The 15,421-nt window shown below is 60.7% G+C and overlaps 3 protein-coding genes across 3 annotated transcripts; 1 reads left to right on the top strand and 2 right to left on the bottom strand.

Annotated features, from left to right (window-relative positions):
• Nucleotides 1–934: 934 nt before the first annotated feature.
• On the top strand, nucleotides 935–2,483 carry LRA2 (L-rhamnono-1,4-lactonase). Its single transcript, XM_047988216.1, has 2 exons — nucleotides 935–1,810; nucleotides 1,920–2,483. Exons 1-2 carry the CDS (start codon nucleotides 1,159–1,161, stop codon nucleotides 2,315–2,317), a joined length of 1,050 nt encoding a protein of 349 aa, XP_047844208.1. The 5' UTR covers nucleotides 935–1,158; the 3' UTR covers nucleotides 2,318–2,483.
• JDV02_006793 (uncharacterized protein) lies at nucleotides 2,423–5,190 on the bottom strand. The gene has a single exon (XM_047988217.1). It carries the CDS (start codon nucleotides 5,055–5,057, stop codon nucleotides 2,868–2,870), a length of 2,190 nt encoding a protein of 729 aa, XP_047844209.1. The 5' UTR covers nucleotides 5,058–5,190; the 3' UTR covers nucleotides 2,423–2,867.
• Nucleotides 5,191–5,587: 397 nt separating this feature from the next.
• Nucleotides 5,588–10,079, bottom strand: JDV02_006794 (uncharacterized protein). Its single transcript, XM_047988218.1, has 5 exons — nucleotides 9,661–10,079; nucleotides 7,846–9,327; nucleotides 7,638–7,770; nucleotides 7,184–7,581; nucleotides 5,588–7,105 (listed from the first exon to the last, which is right to left on the bottom strand). The coding sequence occupies exons 2-5, from the start codon at nucleotides 8,495–8,497 to the stop codon at nucleotides 6,234–6,236; spliced, it is 2,055 nt and encodes a 684-aa protein (XP_047844210.1). The 5' UTR covers nucleotides 8,498–9,327; nucleotides 9,661–10,079; the 3' UTR covers nucleotides 5,588–6,233.
• Between the last annotated feature and the right edge of the window lie 5,342 nt (nucleotides 10,080–15,421).

The raw sequence follows: 15,421 nt of genomic DNA on the forward strand, positions 1-15,421 counted from the left end.
GGAATCGTCACGGGAGCTGGGCTCACTCGCCCGTTCGGAAAGCTGAGGAGGGGAGAGGGCAGGTCCAGCACCCTACATGACAAGATGTCCGTGCTGGAAATCGCGTAGATACTGCCTATGGATAGAAAACGCTTGAATCTATTCAGCAAAGAGAGAGAGGTGCCACTGCCTGAGACCTGCCGTGAGTCGTGACCAGGGAACACATCCCTGCCTAGCGGAGCCGTCGTCGGAATAGTCCCACACGAAGTACGCAGCCATCACGGAAGGCTGTGTCGAGACATGTCAAACGACGGGACGTGTGGTGGATGTAAATTATATACCCGACGCCTCATTGTGTGTATGTCACTGCGGCACATACAAAAGCCACATCCATCCCGCAGTGGGGACTCGAGCTAATAAAACAGCCTTCTTGAGCGGGAGGGGGCGTCGCCGCCGTTGGCAACATCCGATGGCGACGATGGGGTGCTCCACTGACAGCACGAGTCGTTGCCCAACTCATCCATCCATGACCCCAAATTTGTTCCGGATAATTGAGCGGCTCAACCGACCGACCGGCACATGTCCCTCCTCCGCGGGCGACGGCGGCGAATCAGCAGAGCCGCTATAGCGGGTTCGGCTTCCATTATTCCCACCTCCCTCGCGGAGTTTACGTCTCGCTCCCCGCGAGCAGTGGGGGACGGGTTTGGTGATGAGATTTAGTAGTAGTTACGTAGTACACCGTATAAACGTACAGTACGTACTGCCGTAGGTTAGTAGTTGGCGAGCTTCAATGCTCCACGATGGGTGGCGCTCCGTCTCGGCATGAAATGTCCCAGCGGGGGGAAACGAAGCTATAGTGGAGACCCTGGCGCTTGTCCATCCAAGGGGGGGCCGGACCCTCAGCCAGCCCATGGCGGGGTAGGTGTGTAGACGCCTTAACTACCGTTGCTGTCCATTCGTGCTTGCCCAAAGCTCCCCTGAGCCAACTCTCCAAACATCCTCATCACCCCCCATCATTCTCTCGCAGATTACGCTCTTCTCTGCCCGATTGCAGCCCATCGAGTTCCCATCTATCAGTTTGACGGTAGGTACTCGTCGAAGGCTCTCGACAACAAAGAAACGGAGCAGGTAGGAAAGTAGAAAGGGGGCCCTCAGCGTGCCGCCCACGACTCGCCCATCATGTCCGACGACCAGCTTATCCTCCCCATCATCGACTCCCACATCCACCTCTACCCGCAGTCTGAGGTCGACAGCCTCGCCTGGTACACGCCCGACCACCCGCTCGCCGGCCAACGCTCCCTGGAGGAGTACAAGGCCGCCACCGCCTCGGCGCCCTCGCTGCTGGGCTTCGTCTTCGTCGAGACGGACCGCAAGAACGACGTCGCCGCGGCGGCCGCCGACAGCGGCTCGGGCTGGGAGCATCCCCTCAACGAGGTCCGCTGGCTGCGCCGCATCGCCCTCGGTCAGCCCCGCGACGGCGAGGGCCACGGCCCCGAGGACGCCAGGCTCTGTCTGGGCATCGTCCCCTGGGCGCCGCTGCCCAGCGGGCCCGCTGTCCTGGAGCGCTACCTCGATGCCGTCAAGGAGGCCGCCGGCGACGCCTGGCCCAAGGTCAAGGGGTTCAGGTACCTGCTCCAGGACAAGCCGCACGGCACGATGCTGCAGCAGGACTTCATTGACTCTTTGAGGCTGCTCGGGCGGAGGGGCTTCGTCTTCGAGGTGGGCGTTGACCAGCACCGCCGCGGGAAGAAGCAGCTGGATGAGGTGGTGGAGTTGGTAGACCGCGCGCACGACGACGTCCCTGAGGACGAAAAGGTCACCTTTGTCCTGAGTACGCACGCTTTCTGCCCCCTGTCCATCCTTGGCCGCAATGTCAAGAACTACCAGAAATTCTGCTGCTAGGGACGCTGCGAACTCTACTGACCTTTTGGGAAAACAAGACCACCTCTGCAAGCCCGACCTCACCATCTACAACGTAACCTCAGACCCATCGTTTCACGCCTGGCGTACCGCCATGTACACCCTCAGCAAGGCCTCCCGCACATACATCAAGCTCTCGGGCACCTTCGCCGAAATGTCCCCTTCGCTGCGCGCCCAGGACCCCTCCCACATTTTTCAGTCAACGCTCGCCTGGCTGGGCATTGTCCTCGCCACCTTTGGCCCCGCGCGCATCATGTTCGGCAGCGACTGGCCCGTCTGCACCGCCAACGAGCTCGGCGACGAGGCCTGGCCCAAGTGGAGGCAGGTCGTTGACAAGATGTGCTACATGGCCACGCTGAGCGACGACGACAGGGCTATGATCTTTGGTGGCACCGCCAAGAAGGCGTATAGCCTGTGAGTACGGGCCAACAAATTGACTCTTTTCCCCTTTGAGCAGGACGTAATAGGCCCCAAGGACGGAGGCGACGCGGCATTTGGAATGACACTACTGCGTCTTGTAACTAGCTTGATACCACTACCATTCGGTCGATCCTCCTCATGACCACTTCACGCTGGCGCGGCCTCGTTTCGCAGTCTAGTCATGCAAATGCTTTGCTTCGGACACTCGTGTTCACATTCATCATGGAGCGCAGCTGCCAGTCATGCCGCGCTCGTCAATGCTAATCTCGATCTACCGTACGCCGTCCACATGAGGCAAGAAAGAAGAAGAAGAAACAGAAGAGTAGCAGCGGCGTCAGCGGGCCGAAGACCAAGTAAGTCGTTAGAGAAGTAAAGGGAACAACTGTTTGCTCCCTAGTGCCGTCCATCCCCTCCGAGAGCACTGCCTCTTTCCCCCAGCTTTGATCCATCGTACATTGCCACTTCTGCGTTCTCGTCGCCGTTCATCGCACCGTACGCGCACAAAGGAGCCGCAGCGGAACCGCACGCCTGCCTATCGAGTTGGCAGCTTACTCGGCGCGTCCGCGGTAGTTGCCCATCTTCTCAATGGAGCTCATGATGCCGCTCCTCGGCACCGCGCCGCCCGGCCGCGGGAGACCGCCTCCGCTCTTGGTCCGCTCGTGCGGCGCCCGGAGTCCCGTGCCGGGGGCGCGGAGCCCGGAGCCGCGTCCGGCCGATGCGCGCGGCGTCTTGGCCTGCTCTGGCTGGCGCTGCGCCGGCGGCGGCTGTTGCTGATGATGAATCTGATGATGCAGTAGCCCAGCGTGCTGGGTGTGATTCTGAGCGGGCATCTGCGAGTGATGATAAGACGGCTGTTGCTGTTGCTGTTGATGTTGCTGCTTCGGCTGCGCGACGAAGCTCTGCATACTCATCATCTCCTCGGCCAGCTGGACCAGCTCGCCCTTTTCGACGCGCTCCCTCTCCAGCATACCGCGCAGCTGCTCATTGTCCTTCTTGACCGTGTCCACGACCGCCTCGAGGCGCTGCACGTTGGCGTTGAGCTCTTTGATGGCGGCGCTGTCGCGAACGGCCTGCGCCTTGCGCTCCTCGGACACCTCTGACGCCTCCACCTTGGTCATGGTGGCGTCGCGGCCGACGCGCAGGCGGTCGTTGTCGTCCGACAGCTCCTCGAGCCGCGACTCGAGCTCGCGCACCTTCTTCTCCCAGCGCGACTCATACGACTTCTTGAGCGCCGCCACTTTGGTCTCGTGCTTGCTCTTGTACAGCGCGTGGAGCTCGCGGGCGACACGCTCGACAGCCATCTCGACCTCCTTGTTGTTGTTGTTAGTCGTGGTGGTGGTGGGGGAAGTCGGAGACGTGGCTGCTGCCTTGCCAGGAGACGAGCTGTCCTTGCCGGCACGCATTCCCGCCATCTTGCTCTCTGCCTCTTGGTGTAGCATCTCCGCAGCCTCCCTGCGCTTCTCGCTTTCGTCGAGCTTCTGCTCGAGCTCGTCCCTCTCCCGCTGGCCGTGCACAATCTCTTCCCTAACCTTGCGGAGGACGCTCTCCATCTCGCGGCCCCGCTTCTCCCAGTCCTCTTTCTCCGCCGTGAGGTGTTCTCTGAGGGCGCGCTCCTCGCGCACCTGCTCTAGGGATTCGCCGACACGCTTCTCCGCGTCGCCGACCGCGGCCTTGAGAGACTGCACCTCGGCCTCCTTGCCGCTCAGCGACGCCTTCAGGGAGCTGATCTCCGACAGGAACCCGGACTTGAGCGATTCGAGCTCGCGCGGCGTGATAGACGGCACGCTCCGGGGCGTCGGCATCGGCGGAATGTCAAAGTCGATGAGATTGCTGAGGGGGCGACTTGGGGTGGAGGACAAGTTGGCGGCGAGACGCGACGGCGATGGGTTGTTTCCACGTTTCGCAGGTGATCGTTGCGGGAATCTCATCTGCTCAGTAAACTCCATCAAGAGATTTGTAGTGTTTCCAGAATCGTCATGGGAGGGTTGACGCGTCTGTCGTGCAGCGGACAGGTCAGGTCTCGCACGCGGTGTCATGCCGTCCAAGCCAGAGAACTTTGTTGGGCTCTGCCCCAGCTTCGCAAACATGGTCATGTTCGGCACTGCTGAGAAGGTGCTGAACGTGCTGACCATGGTGTCGTCTGGCGTGGCCGCCTCGTCCTCGGGCCTACACGCCGCCGGCGCATTCTCGCCATCCTCCTCCAAGGTGCTTTGTTCGTCTTCGAAGATGTCAATCGCATGCCTCAACCCCTCGTTTTGCTTCACCGCGTCTTCAAGACTCATCTTCCGCTCGTGAGCCCTTCCGAGCCTGGGCGCCACCTCTTCCGGCCCACTGACCCTAACAGGGAACCGCTTGTCTGGCGACATCTTCCGGGGGCTGCTGCTGCGGCGGCGGCGCTTCTCTCCTTCCGAGCCCGACGACGGCGAAGAGCTGCGCTTCTGGTCGGAAGAGGAGAGGATCTTGAGGGGGGATAGTTCGGTGCCAGAAATGATACGGCTGCGGCGTGCGTCGGGCGCTTTGCACGGAGAGACATTCTCCTGGCCCGACGCGCTCGTCTCGGTGACGGCCGACACGAAGGGCGATGAATCATGCGCCGAGTCCTCGGCAGCAGCCATTTCGGTCGGCTCCCGGGGGTATGCTTTGACGAATTCGTAGTCGTCGTACCTCGCAACTGTGACGGGGGCGGCGGGCGATCGGTTCAGGTTGGTCGCACCGGCAGGCGTCAACGGCGAGGCCATGTCGGAACAGCGTCTAGAGCGCACGGGAAGCGCTTGAGCTCTGCAATGCTCTGTCTGCAATGGCTTCTATCTTCCAAATTGCGAGCCTCGGACAGGCAATTGTTGGTGGTTGGGCTTTTTGGAGACTGGCGATTGACTGAAGATAATGGACGTGGCTAGCTCAAGCGAGTAGCCTGTACTTTGTTTATTCGTCGGCCGGGCAACCCACCAACCTGCAAGCTGCTTACACACACCGCATCACGTGTTGACCGTTGCCCTCCATCACCTACACACACAAAAGTATAGTACAACCACCATGGCACCAACCGCATGGTCCCTCATTATTGACCATACGGGATGTTTACAAATCTCATGGATTGAGACGCTGCTGTGCGGGCTCAAGACCCCCCACCGACTAGCAGATGGTCGTTTGCGCCGCCCGCTACAAGTACAACGACCCCCGATTGCCGACATTCATCATCGCCTACTGTGCACCAAGCATCCTTTCGTCCGACATCGTGTATTCATGTCTCTTACATGGTACGTCAAAGGCTAGCCTTCAATCACTTTTATTGGTCATCTCATAAAGTCGTTACCTGATAACGCACCGTGTCCAAGTACACCATCTTGGCGCTGTTTAACAGATGGCGACAACCAAACGGAGAAAAAACACTGTCATAAAGTCATCATCGGGGCCCTCCCCGATACCTCTGTCGTTTCCAAACACGTCTCCCCCTCGAGAGAGCTCGAACCTTTAGAAGAAGAAAAAGCGCAAGGCTAGTCGCGAGGTCGGCCATCAACTCGTCGTTTCCCGCCTGAGTGTCGTAACAGGCCTATGGTGCTTTTACTTCCTCTGCACTCGTGTCGTTTGCTGCCAAAATCGGCCAGAATTCAACCGTGGAGTCCTCGCAGTCAGTCAAACCCTGCGCTCCCAAGAATTAAGTCCGTCCGTCCGTGCAAAGCGTGACTCATCAGCCATGTACATACATGACCGGGCATCTCAAATAACATAGAATCGGTTTGGTCGTGTCTCGTCAACGTGTCTCTGATGCGAGGAAGGTTGCCGATGAGTCGTTCGCGTGTACAAGAACAAAGCCAAAGAAAACAATCAAATATAACAAAGAGACTTGTAAAGTGCGACCAGCTTTGTTCCAGGCGAGGGCATCGCCCCACCCAGATGTGCCGCGAGGGTGGCCCTTACCGCCTCGGCGGTCCGGCGACGGCCGAGGCTGGTCGGTTCAGGGCATCGTACGCCGGAGCGGGGACTGAAGTCTCCATCATCGTCTTCCGTCGCTTGAGGTCAAGACCCATGCCTCCTGGGCCGTCGTTTGACCTCAAATCGTCGTCGTCCTCGCGGCCCCTCTTCATGCCGCCAGAGCCGTTCATGACTGGAGCCTGGGCCGCATAGCCATTGGCCATCGAGTTGGTCATGTCTGGTTGGGGGGCGTAAACATCACCGCCCGGGGCGCCATTGGCAGGTGCGCGATCATTCGTCATCACATTGTACAGGTTACTCGACGACTGAATGCGAGGAGGCGTGCTGTATCCCGGATGTTGGGGGTAGTACGGCTGGTGGGGGGCCGCAGTTCTGGGCGTGGCACGCCCAGAGGCCGGAGGATGGCTGGGCGATCCAGTCATATCCGAGGGCATGTTGCCATCGTTTACCAAGGAACCTACTCCCGGAGCCGTGTAGTTGTACGAAGTCCGCGAGGCATCATAGGCCCCGCTATCATGAGTGTACTCGGGGTCGTGCTCATGATCTGGCTCATCGTCCGCAGTTTGGTGCTGGGCACCTTGCTCCGACGACATGATGCCATTGGGTGGCTTGCTGTCATGCTGGTCGCCCGGGTGGCCACCAGCAGCAGCTCGGTTCGACGGAGGCGCCATCTCGCTCTTGGGGTACGATCCGGGCTGCGCGTACAAGCGATCTTGAGCACCATTCGTGGTGCTCTGGTACGGAGACTGCTGTGACGCCGGAGCGGTGTACAGCTGACGCGAGCCATCGTAACCCTGAGCGGCAGACGAATACGGCTGCATGCTCGACATTGAGTTGCCAGGCGGCGTCGTAGCTAGAGGCCATCGTTAGCATCAGTGACTGGGACGTCCGCCCCGGGAGAGAAAAGGAGGAGATTCAGGCATGTACATACCTTGCGTGCCATTCATGCCCTGCCCTTGCCAGTTGAAACCTTCTGACGGGCCCATGGCTCCCATAACGCTTGAAGCACTAGTGGGAGGCGTGGGAAACGTATGAGCACGGTCAAGCGGCGGGCGCGTCATGTTGTTTTGCGACGGGAGCGATGTTTGCGGGCCGGGAAGGGCCATGGAGTGGTGATGGTGCTGTCCAATCGACGGGAGGCCAGGCGGAGGGTTACGCATCTGGCCTTGCTCCTGTTTCCTGCGCTCAGCAGCAGCCATGACTTGCGTCGTTCTGCTCTGGTTTGTCGGATGGTAGAGGAGCGCGCCGATGTTGTGAACAAAGAGCGGGTACAACATCTCTGTGATCTTTTCCTTATTGGCAAAGTCCAAGGCACGTTCATAGGGGATCCTGTTGCGTGTTAGCGTTTCCCATGCTTAATGTCTCACGGGCGGGGTTCTGCATACCAGACACCCTTCAAATGCATTGGGCCAATTTTGACAACATGGCGGACCTTCTCGCTCTTCAAAATACCGTCACGTCGACCTCGCGTCATGCCTGCCACATTTAACAGCTTGGTACCATTGATCATGTGGTTGTCTGGGCGAACTTCGTCAGTACAGGCATCTCCTTCGTCAAGCCCGCACACAGGCTAACCAAAAGAAGCGTGCTTACCTTCGCGACGAGCGACACAGATTCCGCGGGCTTCAACCTGGAAGCAAAGGCTCCCCTCGTCCTCCCACAGAGTAGCGGTAACCCGGGGTTTCATGCCTGGTGGAGGCTGCTGGCCCGAGGTGTCGAATCCGGCATATTGGTTGCCCATGTTTTGCTGCCCGGGAACTCCGGGCAGAGGCAGCACGTTCTGCGGCTGGCCCATGTTAGACACAGGCGGCGCGGCCGGCGGCGATGTCAAGCCATTGGCGTAGCCATACTGAGGGTATTGTGCCGCATTGGAGTACTGGGCAGGACCAGGTTGCAGTAAAGTCGGCTGATGGTGCTGGTAGTGGGTCATGGTCCCCGACGTGACCGTCTGCGGAGGCGGTGCCTGACCAGCAGACATGTGCTGGGGGTAATACATGTCGGCGGCCTGATTCATGGCGTCGTAGCTCACAATTGTCGTGGGCGGCCCCGTGATGGCGTTGATCGGGAGGGTGGGCGACGGAGTCTTGGGTCCGTTTGACGACGCAGCCGACGTGTACGAGGACAAGGAGCCTGCGTGCGAGCCGTTTGAAGAAGCAATGGAGCTGAGCCGCGGCGAAGAGGTTCCCGACGAGTATGCCTGGCTCGGCAGAGGGAGGGGGAGAGACGGCAATCTGTCGACACTCATAAAAGACGCGCGCTGAGGAGCGGACGATCGAGCTGCGAGAGGGTCTGATGAGATGCTGGCATGCGCTTCCGAAGTCGGGCGCAGGTTCAGATATCCAAAGTTTTCACTCCACCCTGGATTTGGGGCAACAGAGCCTGGATTCTCCGCCGATGACAAGTGCTCGCCGCAGGCAAAACCTTGTTCAAGAGTCCTGGAGACAAAATCAGGATGAGCCACGCCGAATCTTCGTCTGTGGCTTGAACGAGGCAGTAAAGACTGCCAAAACGATCCTTGAGTTGGCTTGAACAGAATGGCAAAACAAAGGTGAGAGCGTTACTTCGCTTCACAGCAAAACTTTCTTTCTTCAGCAGGTGCTCGTCGAGGAGGCGTGTTAATCGTAACAGGGCATCAAAAACCAAACAGGCTCGAGTCGCTACATGGGACGGTCGAGCAAGACGAGCAGACTGGCGAGCCGCGGAAAGGCTGAGGGGGCTGCAGCTGTGAAAGTGTGCACGAAAGAGCGTGAACAGGCAGGTAAGGCAGGGCTGAGGAGCGATCGAACGCACGGCGCGTGTTCGCAGCAGCTGTTCAACGTGCAGCAAGACGCAGACGCAGACGCCGAAGCAGGCTGATGCACGAGGTCGGTCGAGGTGGGAACGGGGCTCGGGATGTCGAGAGCGTCAGGCCACTAGGTCGAGGCTACGGCTTGAATCGATGACTGCCTCTGTCGCCAATGGAGCTCTGCGGTGGTCCAAACGTCGTTGAACGATGCGTGCGGTACGATATGGCTGTACAGAGTACGAGGCGTGGCTGGTATGATGCTGAGACGAATGCACAGGAGGAAGCCAGTGCTGCAACCATGAGACGAGAGGGATTCGATTAGCGGCGTCTGGGTTGTGAGGGAACAGACGGCGAAGGCACGGGGCAGCAGGACGCCAACGGGCATGCATGCAGCTCGGCTCGGCGGCAGAAGGCAAGCAATCGGCCCGCAGACGAGGGCAGTGCGGTGCAGTGCAGTGCAGCGCCGCGCCGCGGAGTGCTGTGCTGTGCAGGCAGGGAAAAGCTGAGACAGCAGACGGGGAGACGAGCAGAGGAAACGACAAATTGGAGCCGCCTTTGTGGAAGTGAAGAGAAGTAAGGCAAGGCGGACTTTGGGAGGAGGCGCCAGGAGAGTTTTTACTCACAATTGCTGCCGCGTGAGTTCCGCCTATCTCTCGCGTCCTGTTCGCCCGGTCTTCGTACCTTGCAGCAGCTAGTCCAGGAAGCTTGTCGACGATGAGGAGGCGGCGGGCGCAACAAAGAGGCTGGCCCAAGGGTGGAGGGGGTCGGAAAAGACGAGAGACACAGGAGAGGACAAGAAGGCAGAAAGCGCTGGGGTAGGGAGGTCGGTGGACGATGAGGATCGTGACCGAGGGAGAGAGGGAAAAGAGAGGGAACAGAAACGAAGACCCAGTCCAGCCTCGACGGGGGGGGAATGGTTTTGTTCCTCGGTGGTGATGGGAGGAGGTTGAGCAGAGCGGTCGAGAAAGAGGAGGCAGGCAGGCGCAAGGCTTTTGCCCTTAACCTTTCTGAACCTCTCTTCGCAATCAATCATGGGCCCGGCCGCACGCACAGCGCAGCGAGCAGGGGCACCGTAAACTGAGTTAGAAGAGGTACTTGTACGAGTACCTTGGACCTTGGAGCGGTAGGGCCAGGTCAGGTCTGGCCAGGTCTTCCCAGAAGGGGGGGGGGGCGGGCGGGCGTGAGCCCCGGGGTTGGGGAGGGGGGAGGCTCGAGGCAGGGACCTGACGACGGGGACCCAGTTTGCAGGCCCAGGCGGCGGCGGCCCCAGGCGCGCCAGCGTGGATGCGTGGACAATTGGACTCGACTCGACCGGAGCGGCGAGGGAAGTTGAGGTACAGTCGGTTACAGTGGGTATACCCCTACCAGGCTGGGGGTGGCGGGCGGCGGGCGAGAGGCGCCCTGGGCTGGGCGGGCCGCGGGCTCTGGGTCTGGGTCTGGCTGGGGCTGGGGCTGGGGCTGGTACCACTCCACGGGAGGCGAGGTAGGCAGTACCCGGCCCAACTTGCCCGGGCACGCTGGACGGGGTGGACTCGTCCCCGGGCCTCGTGCGAGTCGGTACAAGGCTCCCAAGCCAGGCCAGGACAGGACAGTGGCACCCTGGCGCTCGTAGTATGTACACAGTGCCCGCTCCCCCCGCCCACCGCAACACTCACTTCTCATCCACAATAACCCGCTCCTCCTTCTCCTCTTCCTCCACCTTCTCTCCTCACGCCTCTCCTGCTCCCGCTCCTCACTCCTCGCTCACACCTCAGGCAGGTCATCCGGGCCCTGGTCTGGGTGCTGCGACGGGCCACGGCGGGCCAAGCAGATTGGGAAAGGACGAGCACGACGCGGAGCCGAAGTGGAGAGAGAAAGACCGGCCCGGCAGCCTTTGTTGAACCCTGTGTCTACTGCTGGGATTCGGTATTTCCTTTGCTTTGCTTCCCTTGCCTACCGTAGCCGTCTATACCATAATAACTTGACATGCGACGCCAGGTCTGGCCTGCTATCTATCTCTGGCCGTCCGAATAGAGAGGCTCGACGACGCTGACATCTTACCCCAGCCATGGTTTCCGTGCCTCATTGGAACCGGCGTTGTCGCCGGCGAGCACCCCTTCTGTTGTTGGTGCTGTCCCCTGTCGTTGTCGGGTCCTCTTCTTGTCGACGTCGCGCCGCCGCCGCCGCCGCCGTCGCCGCGCCGTCGTTGTCCCCGGGCGGGTGGACGAACCGCCCTCGTCTTGCCTCGCGGCCCCCCCCCTGCTGGTGGGCTTGCCGTGATGGGGAGCGGGCTGGCCAGACCAGGGTACAAACGAGTCCTCCTCGTTTCGCGCCGACGAGCACCCCCCCCTGCCACCCCCCCTCTCTCCCTCCCTCGCCTGTTCCTTTCTCCTCAAGCTCTTCCATGGGCCGGGGCCTTGCCTGACCAGGCCACCCAGCCGCGCCAGCCCAGCCGCCGGTCGGCCTGTGTCCGTAACCAGCAGTAGCGAATGGACGGCACCGGGTGCCCCCAGCTGCTCCAATCGATATCCTATCGCTGCGGCGTGTGTCCCTACAACCAGGGAAAGGGAGGCAGATAAACTTGGGTGCACGACGAGGAACGACACAGCCGCTGTGCCCATTGCTATCGCCCGCCCGTTCCTACCACCATTTATTTAGTAGCAACTTCTTAGTAACTAGCTACACATCCTTCGCCGGGGGCTTGGTCATGGCACCATCTTCGAACAAGCGAGCTGTGGTTTCGGAGCACGCCCCCAGCACCGGCCCAGGCAAGAAAGCTTACCTCGCTCGAGTTGGCCCCATTGTCTGCAAATGTCTCGTCGTCGTCCATGTCTCTCGGGCACAGCCCTCCCCGCCGCCGGCGACGCCGCCGTCTGGCCGTCTTTGTTGTTGTTGAGCTCTTGGGGTACGTACTCGCACGTCACAGCAGCTTTGCTTTTCTTTTCAGTCTCGTTTTGTCTCATATTTCGGGAGGCTGGCAGGTTGGAGCCCATCGTTTCCTCCCTGGCTCCTCTGCGCGGGCCACGAGCCAGCTATCGAGCCCCACAGTTGGGCACACACTCGCTGCGAGGCCGCGTTGAAGCTCGTTGGTGGGGAGTGGGGGGTTGGAGGAGGAAACCACGTCCGGTCCTTCTCGCCCACACCGCACGGCGATGGCGGACGGCCAAGGGCAGGAGGGGGGCGGGCTGGCGGACAAGGGTGGCGGTCCTGGTGGTCGTAGCAGTACTTTGCAGATGGAGGGATGGATGGGTGGGATGGAGGGCCCGATGAGGGGTGCCGCCAAATCCAACCATCGACGAGCCGCCGTGGCCACTCCTGACTCTGACGATGGTCTGCCAGCGGGCGGCGCGGGTGGAACAGCGTTGCAACAGTCCCTTGCTGGGACGCCTGTTTGCTGGGAATTGGTTGAGTCGGCGCTGAGTTTTCGTTCATGGAGGGCTGCCACGGCACACGAGCTGCGGCCCTCGAGTGCTTCGGATGCGCTGGCTGCCCGCCACTTCCTCGAGTCGTCCTTCTCAACAGGGGCCTAAATGGCTGGGCTGCATGGAGGCCGGACGGGCAGAGCGGCGACCCCCTCCCTCGTCCTTCCGCATCCATCGTGCAAGTCTGGGGCCTCCAGTCGACCTGTGCTGTGCGTGTGTGTGTTACGCTGGGACGTTTCTCTCTCCCTTGGCTGCCGTTGTTGCTTTGCCACGCCCACCCACCTCCTCCTCGGCTCTGGCTCCCGGCGGCGTCGCGTCCTGCGCCGCTTGATGTATGTACGTCTATGTATGTATGTCTATCCGTTGCATGTGGATGTACGTAGCATGTATCTGCCCGCGTCGTGCCTTGCTTCCACCCTAATGCTTCACCGGCACCGGCGCCCTTGTGAGGTACAACACCTGTAGTATACCTGGACGCATGCATATAGGTATGTGCTGATGTGCGTGCCTACACGTGCCGCGCCGTCCAGGCGTTCGGGAGCTGCATTCGACTTGCGCGGGTGCCACCAAGTAAGTTGCTTGGGTAGGACGAACACCATGGCCGGCCACAGCGATATCAGAAGCCGTCAACTGCCAGAGTTAAAGCAAGCAAGCAAAACCTTTGAAAGGCGTCCGCCCCACCGCCCTGAACTGAGCGAGACTCGACTCGACGAGGCACACCTTTCCTGGCAGCCTCAACTGGAATAGCTTGCGATGTCGTCCAAGCTTCTGGGCTGGAAAATCACGGACCAAGCGTCGGCGAGGTCGACGTTTCGCGTTTCCAGATACGAAGCAACGGGCCAGAACCGGGGATCCAGACGTCGCGTATGCAGCCATAGGCAGAAGAGGTCCGGACACAATCAACAAGACGCGAGTTGGCCTTGTTGATCCCGTCGTCTCAATGGATTTTGACATGGCCGGGAGGGCGCCCCGCAGCCTCCCTTTTGGTAGTACTACATGCATCTGGGTCAGTCCGGGACAGTATCGAACCTGCAGGACAGACATGTCGGATGAATTTGTCGGATACACGCACAGTGTCCCGGACTGCCTCGTCTCTCCAGCTAGACACATGCAAACTTCGCGGGTGCAGATCGTGTTCGTGATGGCGGGCTTTTCGCGGACAGCCATTGACGCAGCGACGTCCCTGTGCCCGCCCTCTTCGACTCTGCCTTTTCGTTTAGGATTCCCTGATGACGCAGCTAGCTTCAGTCGACGGCCGCCCGTGGCCCACCAATTTGGCCATTTTGAGTTCAAGCCTCGGCCGCTGTGGCACTAATTGTAGGGAGAGAAGCGTTCCTCTCTGGGCTCCTCCGTACCGGGGATGCCAGGGCCACCCGCCCACCATCACCACTACTACTACTACTACCACCACCACCTCGACGTCGCGCTCCACGGCCCAAGCTCGACGGGCCACGAGCCAAGACAGCACCGCTGGCCGGGCCGTCAGCATCGAAAACCTCGCAGGCGAACGCCCCCCCCCCAAGTGGGGGCCATCCGCCAACCACCCCAGGGAAAGGGGGCCGCTTCGCGCGTTAGACTCCGCCCGCTCGGCCCATCTGTTGAAAAGGTGCCGAATTTTTTTTTTGAGATACGGCTGCCGTCCTTTGCGGTTGACGGCACCGTCGATCACCAGCTCAGCGAAAAGCTGTCATTGATATCTCCCAGCTCCTGCTCGTCGACTGAGATAACCCGACCCCGCCGCGATGGACCGGCAATTGGCCGTTCGTGTCGCACATGACAGCTGGATGCTCGTCGGCCTCGCGCACCGGCGCCAGCAAAGCCAAGCTTGGCCTTCCCACGACTGTCGTTGGGACGCTGGCCCGAGCTATGGGCCAAGAGAGAGGAGACGACCAACCACGGCCCACCCCAAGCAGCTTTCCCTACCTTCAGCTGGTCGACCTGCCGTTCGACTCGGGGACCTTGTTTGTCGTAGATGCGCACCCTATTGTGTTCGAGCACGTTGTGGAGGGCCGGGCTCGTCGCTAGTACTCGTAGATCCCGCCGCATTACTAAATAAATCCGCGAGCCGTCTGCTGTCGGCATTGCCCGATCAACTGCGCAGGAGGAGACTTGCGCACAGCTTCCCCAACTTTTTTCCTTCCCCTCAGACGCGCTGGCACCCTGGTCCTTGCTCGGCTTACTGGCTTGCTCGGCGCAGGGACCACGATGCCGCGATGCCCATGAATCGCCCACCTCTATCTTTCGAAACCAGTGGGCAAGCCGCGGCTTCGTCGGGCCGGAGAAAATCGTGGCCTGCATTGCCGATGAAAGTATGTATGTATACAAGACGAAACGATGGCACTGCGAGCGTGTGCGGACGTCGTACGTAGTCCGTTATCGCGACCCTGCGCCCGCTCCCCGCAACTCGGCAGAAACAATGGGGCCTCGTGCTTTGCTTGCCGGCCGTCATACCCTTCAGGGAGCGAAGCCACCTCTGTCTCGAGATGACACGCCGCCGAGTGCTTCACGGAGACTCTGCTGAGGCCATCAAGCGGCACTCATCGTACGGAGCTCCGGCCAACGGGTCTCGAGCCGTGCCATGCCCTGCCCTGGCATGCTATGGCCACGCCGGTTGAGAGGTCAGCAGGCGGCACAGTGCGGGCTCGCGATCACTCGACGACATGACACCTCAGCAAGTGGCTTGGTGGCCCCCCCTGCTGGCAGGCATACCCTGGTCCGATCTTGGCTCCATTGCGGTGCATGTTCCTTTGAGATTCCGTTGCTGCTGACGGACGCGTTGGAGCCACTAGACAAGCTCGCTGGCCACCCCGGCCCTGTTGGGTTTTCTTGGTGGTCCTTCCGTCCGCGTCTCGCGACGAGGGCCTGCCGAGTGCTCGCGGAGTCTCCCCGACAAGCAATGTTGTTTCCCCGGGCGAGTACCTAACGCGGGGGCGGCGTCGCGGGCCTTGTCCATAGCGCCTGGGTTTCGGTGGCCTCTGTTGCT

The sequence above is a fragment of the Purpureocillium takamizusanense genome, chromosome 6, assembly GCF_022605165.1.
Source record: "Purpureocillium takamizusanense chromosome 6, complete sequence".
Classification (NCBI taxonomy): domain Eukaryota; kingdom Fungi; phylum Ascomycota; class Sordariomycetes; order Hypocreales; family Ophiocordycipitaceae; genus Purpureocillium; species Purpureocillium takamizusanense.